Source organism: Erithacus rubecula (genome assembly GCF_903797595.1).
Source record: "Erithacus rubecula genome assembly, chromosome: 3".
Taxonomy (NCBI): Eukaryota; Metazoa; Chordata; class Aves; order Passeriformes; family Muscicapidae; genus Erithacus; species Erithacus rubecula.
The window spans coordinates 65,787,768-65,806,454 of NC_136689.1; the positions used below are offsets into that span (position 1 = coordinate 65,787,768).

Sequence of the window (18,687 nt, forward strand, 5' to 3'; positions counted from 1 at the left end):
GAAGAAATGTCCTGAGTAAGAAGCAAAACAGGATCATGAGCTGCAGCAGCCCCATGCAGGGGAGGGAAGCACCTATTTACTACACTTTTAATGAGTTGCAGAGTGAAGTTAAAAATAAAAGCAGCAAGGAGAAGAGTTCATCTTCAAGGAGTGAAGAGACAGCAAATGTGTCAGCTCAGGAAGCTCCAAGGCCAGGAGAGCTCTAGAAGACAGGGCTGTCTCTCTTTGCTTCTCCCAAAATAGATCCACTCAGGCCACGCCTAATGGCTGAGTTGGAGCCAGGGCTTCCATGAGAAAGACAGGTCATAGAAATCCTGAAAAGTTAGGAAGAAAGACTGATGTCTACATCTAACATAGATCTATGTCTTACATCTAATGGACTGTTAGATGTAAGTGCAAAGTATTTTTCAACTTTTTTTTCGCAAGTTTTATAATCACAGAAATACTGCATGATTGGAAGGTTACCCCCAAAAGTGGACAAAATAAAGCCCCAATAAATATGGATATTTAGCATCCATTTACCAGCACATTGCACAGCTTGGGGATTGGCAGTGGTGTATCAGGGCAGACTGGGAAAGCCTCAGTTAATGCACTGATATGCCTCCAGCAGCAGACAGAAGGTGGAACATATTGTGTATGTTTCATCAGCCACGTATTGTGACTATCTCCTTGGCTCTCCCTTTTTCATCTACACCTTGGGATCTCGTGAACACGTAGGTGTGAGAAAACTCTTGTATTGCCACCATCCCTAGAGCCAGTCAATAGCTTTCCTTGTTAGTTGCCCAGACAAATGCTAGGAAGAGTTGAAGGAGGTGCTGGCAGTTGAGGAAGTTTTCACACCCCAATGAAACAGGAATGTATCTCACCTAACACCTTCTGTGCCACTCCCTTTCCTCTGCAGGCATTTTTGCTTCCGTTTGATGCCCTGTAACTGGGCTCTTGCCATCCAACTACCAAGGCGAGAGGCTGGTGGGAAAAACTTCATCTGGTCTACCCAAAAAGGTCCTTCTAGTCCCAGGTGTTTTTCCTGGATGCCACGAGGCAAAAAACCAGGACACTTAAAGGCATAACTTATCAATCACTTCACTAGGAACTTCCCAAACTCCAAAATGCCTATTAATTATCATTAAACCATCCCGTGTGAAAACACACTCCTTTACCTCACCTACTCAGAGAACTCTCATCCTGGCATCTCTTCCATCTTCCCTTCAGCTTTGTTTACATCCTCTGAGATTTGCATTCTTTCTTTAGCCCATGCAAAGCAAGAGATACTCCTGGCATCTGTGTGTGCATTGCCATGGTTACCTAGTTCTTCTGCAGCAGGTTGGTCCATGACCTGGCACCGCAGCTCCAGGAACACATTCCTCCCTTGTCCACTGCTTCTCAACCTCTCCAGCTGCAGCTGTTCTTTTGGAAAATCTCAATGCAAGCAACAGTGGGGTACCCAAAACAAACTCTCACAAAGTCTTTAGCGCATTTTTTCACTATGCAGTGTCTCTAAGTGTGTTTTTTGGCAGGCTTAATTCTTGAAAAATTCCAGACAATTTTTCCAGCAAGCCACCATCAACAGCACACCTGCACATTTGACCTGCTGCATTTTATTTAAGGGCACAGTATTTACTTGAAAATTTGAACTTGGAAATTTAGCCTCAAAAGCACGTTTATGAGAACCACACAACTGAGTTGTGACCACACAACTGAGTCTGTCCAGGAAGAACGAAGGTTTGGGGCACAACAATAAGGACCAAGAAATCCTTAAAAAGAGTCTCAGCTGGATGGGGGACAAACAGCTCCCTCCTAGAAGCGCACTTTGGGTTACTTTGGTGTCACAAAGTAACATACAGTACAAATTGAATTAACTGTGACCTACTGAGATATTTAGCAAGTCAGACATCACTCCTAAATGAGTGCTCTCAATATCAAATGAGGTATAAACAACAAAATATTGATAAGATATAATGAAAACAAATTTCAATCCAGGCAAAAGGCATATGTATTTCCACAACTGGCTCAAATTTTCACAGAAACAGAACTTATTAACTTTTTTTTTTAAGCAACATCACTCTCACTGTTTTTTTCTCCAGGCAATATTTATGACAAAATAGATACATAAACAGTTATGAAGAATTCCTGCTCACACCATTCATCTCTTCCCACAATTAATGTTTCTAATATTAATACCAAAGCTGACCTATTTAAATAAACTTAAAGCAATGATGTAATATCTGGAAATGGTACACTAAATATGTGTACCATACAATGTCAAGGCAAACACAGATGTATCTTATGGTGATTCTGAAAACACAAATACCAATGAATCCCTGCAAAGAAACCAAAAGCTGGTAAAATTCGAAATGGATTTGTAGTTATATAGTTATGTAGAATAAAGTGAAGTTCTCCAGACTTGATTCAGCATGGCTGAAACAGAGTGGGTAACTTGTCTGCATCTCAACAGCAAAAAATCCCCAGTAAAATGAAAAATGACCACCAAAATGACAACTCGTACACCTACCTTTTCCATTTATTGTTAATGCTGATGCAATTGTGGCTGTTACTGGCACAGGCAATTGTGGCACTAATGGATGTATCCTTGGTCGGCTCCCCATCCTAGCACGCTCTGCACCAGGTCCTAACAAAGCTCCCACAGGTTTTTCTGCTGCTACTTCTGGTGCTACTGAGTCGTCTTGATCCTGCTCTATATGGTCCATTTTATCTGGGCTTTCATTCTGGAAGCCATCCACTGTTGTCCGGCTCTTAATTGGACTTTTGGGCACTAGGATTTTAATACCTGATTTCGCAAGGTCCATATTTTTACGTCCAGAAAGCGACGGTGAATTATTTTTCCGGAACTTCTGTGTGGCAGAAAAAAGTTGACTATTTTTTGACTCGTGTTCTTTAGGCATAACTAAAGATTTAGAAGATGTCTTTGAAAAAGAGCTATTGGTAGATCTAGAAATTTGTTTCCTGGCGTTATTTGGAGAGGTCCTGTTTGTCCTGGTTAATGTGCTTTCTTTCTGCTTTTCGTTGTGGCGTCTGTTAAATTCATGTATATATTCCTCACAATTGACAAGGTGCTGCTCTGGCTCCCAAGTATCATCTTCACTGTCGTATCCTTTCCATCGCACCAAATACTCTGTTTTGCCTTTCTTGTTTTTCCTCTTGTCAACAATTCTCTCTACCTGTTAAAAAGCAAAAGTAGGCATTAGGCATGGGCAGATACACAACTCAAGAGAGTAACCAGCATTTTAATAATTTGTTAAGTGTAGACAGATTATAATAAAAATCTTGTAGTTTCATAATCCTGTACTGTAGCTCTATTACTAATACTATAGCATTAGTCTTTCACTGCTGACAGGAAATACCTCACTTGAAAATTTAGATTGTTACTTTTATCTCAAAAAACATGTTCTAGAATACCAGAATTGTTCTTCACTAAGTATTTTGCATGCACAAGAATCTGACTATGACATATTAAAATGGAAAATCAGCATTGGCCTCAGAGAAGCTCTGAACCAACTTCAATGTGGACATGATTTCCCTCTCTCAATATAGAAGTCATGTTTAAATATGCTGTATAAATACACTGTGTTTACCTTACCAAACTTATCAATTTGATATTGTTTGAATAATTTGCTTGCTTAGCATAAGGTATGTGAGAATCTCTTAGTTACAGTGAGCTAACCTTTAGCTACCAGGGACAATACAGAACAGCTTAAGAGGTAAATTCAGATGATTTTTTTTAGAGGCTTCCTGTGAAAACAGAAAATTTGTTTTTGCCAGAGCCTTTGATACACGTACTTGAACAAATTACCATGCCTCACTTATCTCCAAACAGAGGTGATATTTATGTCACAACTATTAAGCATGCACATTCTACAACTGCATGTGGGACCCATAGGCTGGAGGAATTCAGGCACTGGGGTAAAGCAGGCAGGGCAGACAGCAGCAGACAGCAGCAGCTGCAGGGACTGAGGCTCATGCCTCGGACTAAAACTTATGCCAATCATGCTAATCCTATGGAAAGTGAATTCTTTTTCAGAAAAAGATATAAGCGCAAGGCTAGTCTTAGCACTTACTGGTTTTATTTCATTTTTTTTCCTACCCAGGCTGATTCTTCTGGTAAATCCTTCATCACTTCATTTCAGTTATGGAACTGATATAGCTCTCTTACTCATTTCTCTCTTCTTTTTGGTAATAAAAAAGGGACTATTACTTATTAACTTAACTCCCAGCCCTTCATGAACAAAGACTATGCATAGAAGCCAAGATCACACCTACCTAGAAGAACCTCTGAAGAAAGTGACATTTACTGGAGTGGCATTAACCAAATGGAATGTCTGCTGAACAGTTTAGAAGGATGGGAGGAAAATACAAGTACGTATGATGCACATATAAATGGTGCACATATATGGCATATGATCCATTACCAAATCCCAAGACTGCTGACAACAGATTTTCTTAGGAGTGCATTTCAGTTTTACACGTGGCATGCTATCATCATGTACTCCCTGGTTTTCAACAGTAAGGTTAAATGATTACTATTATTATAATCTCAGCAGCAATATAAGAACATACCCTACATACCCTACAACTGCATGTGATACCCTGCAGGTGTTGTACTGTGTCATCAGGATGTTGCTCAGCTGTGTCTGTGTAGGTCTTAAAAAAACTCAACCACAAAATCAGCAACACAAAAATAAGAATCAAATACAAACAAGTTCCACCTTTGCCTTGTTAATCAGTTCAATGCATTCTACAGAGAGACATGTAATATAAATTGTCCAAGTTTTATTTAAAATCTTACAATACATTGAAACTATTTGTTATTCTGATTATCTAACTTTTTAGTAGCTACTGGGATTAAAAAACATGCAGCTAGAAAAATGAAACTTGTTTTACCATGAAACTATTTAAACACATCTTGAAAGAAAATGCAACTCTGAGAGCTGAAGAAAGTCACAGCAGAGAAACACACCTTCAATTTTTTCTTAGTAGAGACTGAGTATATTAAGTCAGAAATGTTAAATTAAAAACTAAGAATAAACTCATGAATCAAACTTCCTATCTTGTCAAAAAAGCAGATACTGTTAATCTTGCTTATCCTCTCTGCCTCTCTTGACTTCTAAAATAGACTTTAAGAGCATGATTCTCAGAGAAAGATCTCTACTACCAAGGCATTTTTATTCTCTAGTATGAAATTTTTGTGATGCACAGCATCAATTATTAACCACAAAGATCTACCAATGTCTTTCAGTACTGAAAGGCCAACCATTAAGGACATGCCCTTTTCAAATAGGAAGCCATCCCTCTCATCCAAAAAACCTGATACCTGGCAGAGATAACAGATGAACTCTAGAACAGGAGACACAAAAATCCATTCTTAACCTGATGATTTATGAAGCAAGCAGAAATGCATAAAGAAAACAGTTCTATTTAGCAGTATTGTCCAAGTCTGCAACAAAACCTGCTTTGACATTGCTCCTTTTGATTAAAAAGATTTTTTTCATAACCTTTTATTTTTTCTTGAATACATTTTTGTTTTATTTACAGCACAAAAGTTACAACAATTAACCTGTGATACACAATCTATCATGCAGCTTCAGAGCTTTAGTGAGGGACTTTTTTTTTTTTTTTTTTATTGACTCAGTTTGCTTAGTCTGACTCCCCTAAAAGCACTTGAGAAACTGCTCAGGAATATTCTGCCTCAATACTTTTGCTGATGATAACAGCTACATAAGTGTTTCTCATCCAGAGCTGGGAGCAAGATGCATCCTTTGCCATAATCACACTAGAAGTGCTGACTAGTACTTTGTTACAACAACAATTTCTACAGTGTTCCGTGGCCTGTGCCATGGGGTAGTACTTAGTTTTAGAGATTAAAAGGTTCTGTTCTGCAGGATTTGCCATTAACGGTTAGTTTTCAAGTGTTGTAGAATAATCACAACAAAAGACAAAATAACATAAAAAAAGATAAAACAGGTGTGAGGGAAAGTTATTAGGCAAACTACCTGGGTGGCAAAAAAATAACAGCACCCAGTTTATTTTAGCATGCTAAGTTACCACTTTCCCCACCTGGGGGGTACTGATCAATGACACACTCAAAAACTCAGGCAGAAGAAGAACTAACAGAAGAACAATGAGCTGCTCAGAGGTATAACCCAACACTGAAACACACAAATTATAATCCCACCACCACAACTATACCTGAGATTTCCCATCTGTAAAATGGTAAATTTCCCTTCCTTCCATGAATGTGGTTAAATTGGTTCATGCTTGCTCTCCCTCGAGGATTTTAATTGCTTTTATTAGCAAATTATACAGAACTTACATTCAAAAAATTCCCAAAAAATGAACGAAAAACCAAACAAAAGCAATATATGGCTGCAGGCTGAAGTGCTGTCTGGCTACAGCTGCACCAGGTGAAAAGGCAACACTGCAACTCCTCCTCCCTGTCCTCTGCTCAGAGACAGCAGCTCCTCCCCATCTCTCAGCACAACTACTTCTGTCATTATTCCCTAATGCAGTTCTGTCAAAGTGACCTGGTTTAGATATTAAGAATACCTGAGTTAATGTAGGCATCCTGAAATAACTGGTTTGGAGAGCAGCCACGTATGCGGTATTTTCTGACACATCTAAGAGGACTGCACCTTTCAGCAGAGGACAACAAACACCTATAGGCTGGGCTGGTCCAGTAACCTTGTTGTCAGGAAAAGGGCATACATTCTTAACCCCTGATGAAAGCTCTTTAGTTCAGGCCAGTAAAAGTAAGCATGAAATTCAAAAGAACAGTCTCAATCTAAAGCATTATCATTTGAGCACATTTGTGAACTTGATATAAGGCATGCTCTAGGTCATTGTACATGTATATATATTAAAAAGATCATACTTTGAACATTTGAAGAAATTAGACTAAAGGGACATCTGTCAGAGGGTGGGAAGACAACAAAAAACAGACTAAAAGAAACACATGTGGACATGTAAATATTCAATGAGCAGTGCCTTGTATATAATAAATCCATTGTGTATTCCCATCATGCTCCTTTCTGTTCTCACATTCATGTCAGGCTAAATTAATTTAAAGTTTATAGAACAGAGTTTATTTGACTTCATACTTTATCTGTATATAGCAGAAGGCCTTGTTCTGTTAGCTGAAGGTTATATGTATGTTACTGTTTTTGTTCAGAGCAGTAGTACAATTTGGAAGCAGATCCTTCCCTCCTTTGCACTATTCCTGCTTACTGTGGAATGGTTTTATTCACAGACCAGTTTGGGTATACAGGATGTAGATTCTTTATGGAGAAACACTAACTGGAAACAGAAATGTACCAATGCATGTCACACTTCAACCCCTAAGGGGCACATAGATCCAAGAAAGCAACACCTCTGAACAGTTTCAATACATGTAATGGCATGGATATTTGATCCTGAGAGGCTCCACTAAATCTAGTCCAAAATAAAAGTGCTGCACAGCAGAATATATAGAGGTGGGGGTCACAGCACCAACTGCTTCAGTCTACTGATTTTATCCACTTCAGCCAAATTACTACTGGAGATATTCCCCAAGTCAGAGACAGAAAGCTAGAATAAATGCAAGTCTTACATGACATATGTATGCACTACAAGTGTACAGTCACCATTTCTTAAATTGGAAACTATTTCATACACGAATGAGACCTAAATTATCCCCCATAAGCAATCAGCAATGTTTAACAAGTGGTTGTATCTTCCATTTATTAAAATCTTGCAGAAGTCAACAATAAACAGTATTCAAATACTTCTTATTGTAAAAAAATAAACACATTCTACATTAAAAAAAAATCAATTAATAACAGCAGCGTATTACACAAAAACTATTAAGTGCCATGTTTTGCCTAAAGTAGTTTTGGGAAAACAGTTATTCAAAAAGTTATTTGTTAATGACACCAAAACACACCCGAAGGTCCGTAAAATGTGCACTAAAATCTTAAATGTACACATTTCATTAGAAAATACTTAATTTCTCATAGGATGACTTAAGGCCAAGTAAGAGTACTGCTCACTGCAGTTAGCACCAATAGGAAATTTTAGCAACAGCTTAACACATACACTTAGAATATCAAAATGTGTATCAAAAATAATATTGTATGGTTTAAGTTCAAATAACATCATTAAAAAACTGCAACAGGATATAATACAGATCCAAGAGCTCATCTGCACTGCAGCTCCATGTTGCTCCACTGACAGGAGCCTGGGAGAGCACACATAAGCCTGCTGCCACATGCTCCCGGAGCTGACTGATTTGATTAGCAGAACAGACTGATTGGATTAGCAGTCGATGAATTGCTGTAAACTGAGCTGCTGCATCCTTATGGCATGACTGACCAGAGTGTCTGTACAGCACAGCACTGGCCATGGTGGGGGCTGTATTACATATATATTGTCCTGGAAGCCAGAGATGTACGAAAGAAATGTGGATCAGATGTGGGCAGATTATTGCCTTTCTGTCAAATTAGCTACAGCAGTTGTTGCAGCTTTTGTGTGGCTTTTGTGACAGCTCTGCAATGAGGGATGAACCTGATCTGGCCCAAGGCCTGACAATACAGAGTCCACCAATTCGACTATCTTCAGGCAATCAGGACCAGCAGGATGAGCTCATACAGGACCATCACTTTGCAGCCCACAGCCACTCCCAACCTCCTTTGGAGGCAGCAGTGTGTGCAGTGAGGTTGGAACACATTCATGTCTATGAGCAGGAGTCCCATAAAGGGACTAACACACTTCCTGTGGTCCCTCATGCTAGGAAGTGCAATAAACAGAACTGCACAGCTCAGCCCTCCTTTCAAAAATTAAACAGCTGTGCTAAAACAAATATTAAGATTTTTCTTTTTCCCAAGCTCTATCTCAATCAAAGGCAGCCCATTCCTTTAGGATTCCTGGACACAAGTCATGCAAGAGCTAACTTTGAGGTAACATTCAATTAATATAGTGTCCTGAGGGTTATAATTCACATTTTAATTCACCCTCTATATAATATAAATTTCTAATCAAGTTGCCTATAAAATTACAATCATCCCAGTGAAGCTCATTATTTATCATCAGCTTTAAGTTTTACATCTTTTCATGGTCTTAGCAAAGACAATAGACAAAATAGATTCATTACTGCATTCTCATTAATGCCAGTGATTCCAGGGAATCATGCCATGCCTGGCTGCACAGCCATCTCCTGAAAAAGTATTTCAGAAAGTTTTATACCTCAAACCTACATCAAACAAACTAATCACTGTATGTGCAACTGCTTTGTGACGCATTCAAAAGTGCAGATGTCAATCAGAAAGCAGATCTTTGTAAGAAGCCGTTTCCGTACAGGACATCAGGGAAACGGGTGTGGAGGGAGGACCTGTGACAAAGCCACTTTGCTTCAGAGAATTTACTCCCTTGATAAAAAGTTTGCCTGAGATTTACTTCCTCACGTCACCACTAATGACTGATGCTAAACTGTCAGTATCACAGACCTTTCCAGATACAATTTACAGAGAAATAGTTACAACAGTTGCAATGCAAGTTACAATCTACTGCAGAATTCATCAGCTGCTTTACCCTACTTTTAGTCACCTAGCTATTGCAAGAATGGCTAGAAAATCTTAATTTCAGTTTATCAACTCACTGCTGACAACAATTCTAACCTTTTATTTACACTAAGGTATGACAGACATTTTCTGCTTTGCACACAAGAAGAATGAAAATCCATGCAAAGCTGTTAATATCTGTACAAACATAATATAAACAAACACTTGCAACAATGGATTCTTACCAAATATGCAATGTTTTCCTCTTTTTGAAATAAGAACAAGTAGCATCAAATAGGCTTATTATCTTAAATGGAAAAGGTCCTAATCAGAAAAAACTATTAAAAACCACTAGCACTGGATTTACGGTACACATTTTTGGCAGTCAAAGCTATTACATAAGAATTACTATGCTATTAAGTTACTAAAAATTTTATCATTACTAGAAGATTTCAGCATCACCCACATACAGAATGCCAAAGGAAATTCTTCCCATCTTCAATTCAATTGTAAAAGCCACATGTCAGGAGACAAATCCTGGTTATTTTTTTCCCGGAGGTAAAATATTCTTTCTGCACTTGCCAAATTCTCTTGCTTATATCTCTCCACTGCAGTACAAAAAGTGAAGGTCCACAACTTGGCACTACCAATGTTTTGCTAAATAAAAAAATATAGAAAACAGAAATACATACTTATTATTGGCAACTCTGGCAGCATGAAAGGAAAAACTCGCATCCAAAGATGCCCATATTTTGGGTGTGAAAATTTGTGAAAATGTAGAAATTATCTAAAGCTGCCTCACAGCTTCAACAGCTTCACTACTATTTACTTAAAAGATAAGGCCAACAGAAATATTGTCACTTTGTCCTTCAGTGAGAATAATACAGAGTAGCAGATAAAGAATTTGTCCATATTAAGCATCGGGACAACAGACTTACTTCCAAAGCAGGACAAACTGGACCTTCAACAGTGCTCAAGTACAAATTACTGATAAAGATTCAAAATATTTTATCTAAAAAGGGTGTCCTAAGGAGAGAGTAGGTCACAACAAAACTGCCAGTGTTAGACAACACTTTGTCACAGCTAAGCAAACTTCAGAAATGGAATTGTTACAAGAAAGAGGAGAAGAGGAAAGCAAATCATAGGATGGGTGAACTTGGTATGCTGTAGACAATTTATCAAATTTCATTTAATTCTACTACAGTTTCATCTACCAACACCAAACAAGTTTTCAGCAGCCTACTGCCTGCAGAAGCAGCAGTGACAAATCTGTTACTGTAGATTAGATGTACTGTAGACGTGACCAAACCACAGTAAGAAGGGACACGGACCTCAGCTCTTGGAAGCTTATTCAGTAGCAGTTCCTTTTTCCTTTTTCCTCCCAGAGATCCTAAGATGCTAGTTTTACAAAGCTAGAGCTTTCTCTGGAATCATTCCATCCAGGAAAGCACAATACCTACTTAGAGCCTCCAAACTGGCTCCTCTTACTCTTGCATCAAAAGATTATTTCCATAAGAAATAAAGCCCCTGGATACAGGACCATGGCTGATTTTTTGTTTTAAAATACAAAGATGCTAAACAATTCTAGATCACAGTTAAGAACAACATTATTTGCTGGCTCCTTCTGTATTCCTTATCTCAATCCAAACATGTCATAGAGGAATGTGTGTCCCTGCTCACTCTGCCTGCAATAGGACTTCTCACAATACTTGATCTAGAAAAGCTGGTGATACAGAACTTCCCCCTAATTAACCAACCTCAGTGCTTGCACAGCTGCCTCTTAGTTGTGACATTCTATTTCTTTAAGAGTTTTATTAGTAGATGACCTGTTTATTCCAGATAGAAAAAGCTATTTCTCTGTTTTGGGTCTCAAGTCCCTCCATCTTTCCATCTTTAGTCTAAACTTAAACTCATTTATTATTTAATGTCACTGCAGCTTCTATGACTACACTCTTCCCATTCGTTTTTGTAACCAGGATGTGGGGTACAAATAAAGCTATGGGACCACTGGTAACTCTGCTTGGCAAAGATTCTTCCTATTTTTAAGGTTTGAAGGTTTTCAACTTTCAAATTTAAAGTTTACTCATAAAAACAGGTTTTACAATGTTTGTCCATTGTGTAACTTCCTAATAACAACAACAAAAAAGACTCAGAGTACATACAAGTAACTTAATGATTTTCACACATAATTAGCTTTTTACTAGGACTGCACACTGCACATGAGTAGTACAAGTTCTGCAGTAAGGTATGTATTCAAATTACTTTCTTGTTTCACCAGTATTTGTAACTTACTAAACTTTATCCTTCAAACATGTCAGTAAGAAATAAAACTACCCTACACCAAATCACTGGTTTTAACACACATATACCTCCTGCTGGTGTAATTTGCATGAAGATACATTCCCAATAATTACCATTTTCCTGAAATGCATCTAATGCTTACATACATTTTAATATCAAATCACAAATTATTCAACCTAACACCTTACACTGATATTAAAACTCCTGAATCAAAGGGATTGATGACTAAGATTGGTTTTTGTTATCTTTTGAAAGTATGTACTGTCTTAAGCTCTGTTACTGATCCTACACAACATCAGTTCATACTGATACTGATGCATACCAAGAGTAACATACACTAGGTATTAATCTGATTACTCTGATGTTGGCCATTAAACACCCCCCAAAATCTCTCATGCTTTGGAGAACAAAGCAGGTAATTAAACTCTTCTTTCAATAATTCATATATTTTTTTTAAACCTGGGTAGCTGCAACTTCTCTATTACATGGTTAATATGAATTTCTGAAGCAATACATATATAAAAACGTTCTTCATAAGTATCTCTTCTATTTCTTGTAATCTGGAATGAACTAGGATAAGGAAAAACACATGCAGTTTCCAGAACTGAGTAATAAAATATTTTAAAAGGTTAGTTTTTACTCAAACCACTTCTTTTTGAACATTATTTTTCTCCAGAAAGCATCACCTCAACAGTGGCTGCAGCATGAAGTAGCCACTGAACTCTTGATAGAACACTTAAAAATTGTGCCCTTTAAGGTACAACACAGGTACTAAAGCAACCTGAATTATGTGCCCTGCAGATTTTGCCACTGCTCTTTAAAGTGTGTGAATAGTCAGTGCTTCTTCCTAGAAAAGGACCACAACTGAAATCTCCACTTAGGCAGAAATGATACATGTCTACAGCTTGCCAAAGTCCCTCCTTCAAGAGCAAAGGAACCAAGAGTTACCTTCTACAAGCACAAATGTCCTCCTCTTTCTGCATTCCAGTCTTCCCCTCTGCACAGATGTCATATAAAATAATCTGCCAGCTTTCTATTATAACTACAAAAATATGGTGAACAAACTATCATGTGCTTTTTGCAGAGGAAGAACTTTATAATACGATATCTTCCTTCAGATACAGATACTATATTGGCTTTTGGTGTATCCTTACCCACCTGATGGACTTCTTTTGTTCTTCGGAAAATGATAAAATCATCTCTCATGCTATCTCCTTTCCCTGTGTCACTGTGTGACTCTGATATTGCTATTTGTAGTGCTTTTCCTAATCCCAAGTCAGAGTTTGCTCTCCAAAATATGCCTTGAGGATTTTTTCCTAACAATTTTACATTGTAATGTAGGTGTGTAAAGGGTGCAAAGGGTATATTAAACCCTTACTAGTTTCTCCAGTTTCTACACCGAAGTAATTTGCAAAACACTCTGCAAAACAACAGTTATTTTAAAAAAATATTAAAAATCATCATGTTCACTTCAATCTATGGAGCTGTTTGTAGTAGAACAACTGTTCCAAATTGGTTTTATTATACAGAAAGTATTGCAATTTAGACCCAAACTTTTCTTTTTGCCTTGGCTATTTCATTGATAAATCTCAAATTATTTCTATATTGTAGAGTATAAACTACTGTCACACCTCCTTGTTTATGAAATAGACAAATTCACTAATTTGAAGTGTGCATGAAGAATCAAGACTTAAGCATGTAATACACTGGCATCTGTCTTCCCCTCCACTATGTCTTTTCATATCTAAAGTCAGCTTAAATATGTTCTGTAATCATGAACACCTTTTTACTCAAGAGCTGGTTTTTTATATGCAATACCCCAGCCATATTGCGCATTCTCCATCCAAAAACCCCTGATATCCAAAGATATACCAACAAGAGAATGTGAAAATTTATGTAACATTATCTTCCCATTGCAATATAAGCATTATTTACAGTTGCCTGCACTGAGAAACAGTCAGCACAGCCCAGTGTCTCCAGTGGTGACAGAGCTACCCTTCAGAAACATCTACTGCCTCACAAAACCTCTTTCCTACAGAAGCAATGCCAGTCGGTTTCTTTGCACAAACAAATCCTCAAATTCACAGTATGCTCAGCCAAGGTTGAGATGGTTGGTCTTCCCAACTTCTAACCTTGGTAATTCCTGCCTCCATAAGATAGAGATAATTTATTTAGAAGCAAGTTTTCAAATTATAAGAATATAGCATGATGGTTATTTTTTCATAACTCAGTTCCAGCAACATTGAAATACAAAAGTGTATTTTGCTTTCTTTAAAATTTGCCTGCAAGGACTGATGAAAGCTCCTTTTTTTCTATACATTTGTCTTCATGCTTAGCCTTATTACAGTGTATTCAGAGAATTTATGCTGCAAATTCTTTGTCAAGTGTCCATCTGTTTTAGTAACATTTTAAAAACATTTGAAATTCAGAATCTTCATTAAAACAGATACTTTCCCTTTAATCAGGTGCTGCTAATTAATCTAGAATTTTTTGTCAATACCCAGTACCATCTGTAAATTCAAAATAGCTAAAGATTAACTTGAATATATTTTAAAGAATAATTTTAAAAAATATGTTTGTATAGAAGAGGTCTTCGGTGATCATTTTGGATAGCATTTTAAATACTTTAGCACCATAGTATACTCAGCACAGGATTTCATCTTATCTCTATAGTTACTAAAAATTAAACTACATTAATTCATATTGTTTCCATTACAGGAGTGGTACAGAGAACAGAATTTAGTCTCTAAAACAAATGTAAAAATTTAGATGCAATCCAAAGCACTAATCTCTGTGTAAAGATATTTCCTGTAAACTGTGTCCAGACTACTGCACTTTATGATGTAGCTCATGAGACTGCATCTTCCACACCTTGCTACTTGAGTAACCCAAAAATTCAGATTTTTCCTTGCTATTCTTATTATTACAGATCAGTCACCAAGATATGGATACATGGACAGACCATTCAGTGGATAAAGCATTGGCAGGAGAGCCACATGCAAAGAGCTGCAGTCAATGGCTCAGTGTCCATGTGGTGTCACTGAGGAGTCAGCCCTGGGGTTGGTCCTGCTGGGCAGTGGGATCGAGGGCACCCTCAGCAAGTTCACTGATGACACCGAGCTGCGTGGGGTGGTCGACATGCTGGAGGGAAGGGATGGCATCCAGAGGATCTGGACACACTGGAGAGCTGGGCCTGTGCCAACCTCATGGAGTTCAACAAGGTCAAGTGCAGGGTCCTGCACATGGGTCACAGCAATCCCAGGAACACCCACAGGTCAGGCAGAGAAGTGTTTGGGAGCCGCCCTGTGGAAAAGAACTTGGTGGGCAGCAGCTGACAAAAAACTGAACATGGGCCAGCAGTGTGCATTCCCAGCCCAGAAAGCCAGTGGTGCCCTGGGATGCATCCAAAGGAGACTGCCTGACAGGCTGCTGGAGGTCATTCTTCCACTCTATGCTGCTCTCATGAGCCTCCACCTGGAACACTGCGTGCAGTTCTGGGGCCCTCAATATAAGGATATCGAACTCTTGGAGCAAGTTCAGAGGAAGTTGGTAAGAGTAGGTCAGAAGACAGGCTAAGAAGATTATCACAGAATATCCTCAGCTGAAAGAGCCATCAAGTCCAGCTCCTGGCCCTGCACAGCACCAACCCCAAGGCTTACACCATGTGCCTGACAGCATTGTCAGTACACTTCTTGAACTCTGCACGCTTGGGGCTGCGACCACTTCCCTGGGGAGCCCATACCAGTGTCCAGCCATCCTCTGGGTGAAGAAAATTTTTGTAATATCCAACCTAAACCTCCCCTGGCACAACTCCAGGCCATTCCTGTCACTGGGCACCACAGGGAGGAGATTAGTGTCTGCCCCTTCTCCTCCCCTTGTAAGGAAGCTGTAGACTGCTGTGAGATCTCCCCTTAGTCTCCCCCAGGATGAACAGACCCAGTGGTCTCAGCCACTCTTCATATGGCTTTCCCTCTAGATCCTCTAAAATCCTGATTGAGAAGAGCTCAACCTGGAGAAGACAAGGTTGCATGGAGACCTCACAGAAGCCTTCCAGTAACTAAAAAGGCCCCACAGGGAAGCCAGAGAGGGACTCTTCACCAGGAAGTACAGGTAGAAGGAGTAATGGATACAAACTAAAAGAAGAGAAATTTGGGTTAGATACACAGAAGAAATTCTTTATTGTGAGGTTGTGAGGCAATGAAACAGGTTGCCCAGAGAACTGGAATCCCTGTTCCTGGAAGTGTTTGTGACCAGGCTGGTAGGGCTTTGGGCAGCCTGGTCTAGTGAAGGAACCCCCATGACTACAAGATGATCTTTAAGTTTCTTTTGAAAGGAAATTATTTTATGATTCTACATATATCACTAATTAACTTCGATTTTCATTTTAAAGCTATGCTTTTTATAATATTGAGTGAGATTAGTCATGCCATCAATGGGAAATAGATTTTTTTTAGCTCAAATAAAACAGTTAGGTGTTAGATAAAGTTAAATACTCTTTAATAGGTCTTTCAATTTTTTTCTTTAAAAAAGCATTTTTCTCCTAATTTTTCTTTCTTTTAGGACATGGTAGTAATGTATGAACATAATTTCTGGGGGAATGTAATATTTATTTAGGGCTTTTTCCCTTGAACAGAAAAGGTCTTCCTAATTTTCATACTTATAATCCATGACAACAAACATCTTTGTTTCATATTCTGTTGAATCTGGTACAATTTGGCTCTGTTACTGTGAAGAACATAGCTGACTCCTTCCTTTTCCAAAAAGTAGCAATGTTACAAATTAAACTGGTGAATGAATCTCCCTAAACTTAAATACATCCAAACGGCTTTGGCTTTCAGCTGGTTTATTGTGTAATCACCCCCTTACGTGATGCAACTGAGACAGAGCAGAGAAAAAAGGAAATTGAGATACAGAAGTGGTAAGTTTTTCTGGAATAATATAATGTGGAATTATGATGAAAATTGATGCAGTTCCATAGCAGCACAATTTATATGGATTTGTCATGAACAGAAAGGAAATTTAACCCCAGGTGCATTAACATGAAAAACACCCCAGAGGTGAGGGAGTTACCTGAAGGAATGCATTATTTTTGGAGATTGCTTTAAAGACTGAATACTAAGTTTATATGCATGAAAATAATTACAAATTGTATGTAAGTATCATATATAATTAAATGCATAATCAAGAATTCTTAAAGACTAATTAATTACATTTTAAATGTACTGGGAAGTGTGTGAATTAAAACCTTTTAATTTCTTGCCTGCATGTTGTCCTTTATTCCTTGTTTTTAAAATATCTTCAACTGCATGAGCCTAAGAGTTTTGAAAAGTCACTCACCTTCAAAAACTTTTCTACCCAAAGTCTTTAACTGTTTGTGTTACAACATGAGTCTTTTCACAGTAATCAAGTACAATGTGATGTCAAAACAAAGGATTAGGACTTTATTTCTTCCTCTATGTATTCCTTATGTTGACTACTGCATATTTAAAGAAGCCTTGCTTTCTAACAACTAAAGCATAGAATAAGTAAAATGAAACCATTCCAATCCAGAAAACAAATAAACAAAAAATTGCAAGGAACTTACATTAGTTTTTGACATAAACACAAAAAGATTAAAGTAAAAAGTTTTATTTTTGGTCTATAGACACAATGTCATTTAAGTTGCCATCTCACATTTAGAAATAATTATTCAAGGGCCAAAGTGGAATCTTCATTCAGAGATCTGTTTCACAAAGAAAAACAATGCATAACTGCTTCCAAACTAAAACAGCATTTAAGTCAAACTTTAAAAAAAAATTTAAATCTAGACACTAAGATGCCAATTTCTGAAACAAATTATTCTTCTGACAGTTTCATAACTCTGTGACATTTCACAGAAGGGAGGAAAAAAGGAAGTGAAACAGACAACTCTTTAATTCTAAAGAATAAAGTTACTGATGAATGTGAAATTTCATTTTGGTTTCCACTATACATAAACACCCAGTGTCACTTTGAAATAGAAATCTGGGAGGAAATGGTTTATTTCTATAAAGGACTCTGTATGCATTGGTATGTACATAACTCAGAGACATCCTGCTACCATCACCTGGCCTTTAAATTGGCTGCTTTTTTTCCTGTACACTAGTCTATCACAGGACATGAAAGAGATACACTGTCACAGACCAACAGCTGCTAAGGCAGGCTAATTTTGCCTTTTCTTTTTTTTTTTTTTTAGCTTAACATTTTGAGAGCAGCAACCTTTTTGCTCAGTAACGTGTGTATTAGAAGCAGCCTAAGCTTTCTTCTGCCACCAGCCATAAAGTTACTGTTTCAATCTGCCTCTTTACACCCAAAATCACTGCTGCATAAATCATGCTGGTTCTCTCTTACGCCTTCACAGCTTTCCACATTAAAGTGCTGTGATTCTCTCCATCAAAGAGTTTGGAGCTAGTTCTGAAGAATGAAAGTGGTGACATCCAGAACTAAAGTGAAAATCTTCAAGACTTTTCTAAACTGATGACTGAAAATTAAGGTTCTGCTGACAGTATTTAAAACATACATGTCTAGAGGAGGGAAAGGCCTATGTTTTATACTGCTGGGACTAGACAGACAACACAACTTTACACTCTAACTTCCTAGAACAGAGGGTACTCTGAGAGGCTTCTTTCTGAAACTTCTGACACTTGCAAGGAATGGCAAGATGTGCTACACTACCCTATGTGCAAAACTGAGTCCTCTGCCAAAACAAGCCTGACATCTCAAAGCCTCTAGACAGATCTTTCAGAGGACCAGTGGTCTTTAGAGTGTGCTTTTCTCTTACGTTTTGTCTAAACTTATCTTAGTTCACCCCATCATCTCCTCA

At 38.0% G+C, this 18,687-nt stretch overlaps 1 protein-coding gene across 2 annotated transcripts in view; it reads right to left on the minus strand.

Annotated features, from left to right (window-relative positions):
* Positions 1-18,687, minus strand: part of CDYL (chromodomain Y like) — a 104,248-nt gene that overhangs the window by 54,230 nt on the left and 31,331 nt on the right. For both annotated transcript variants that reach the window (XM_079299450.1, XM_079299451.1), the window contains exon 2: positions 2,513-3,179. In XM_079299450.1, the coding sequence (XP_079155576.1) occupies positions 2,513-3,179 (667 nt within the window). The remainder of the gene's footprint in view (positions 1-2,512; positions 3,180-18,687) is intronic.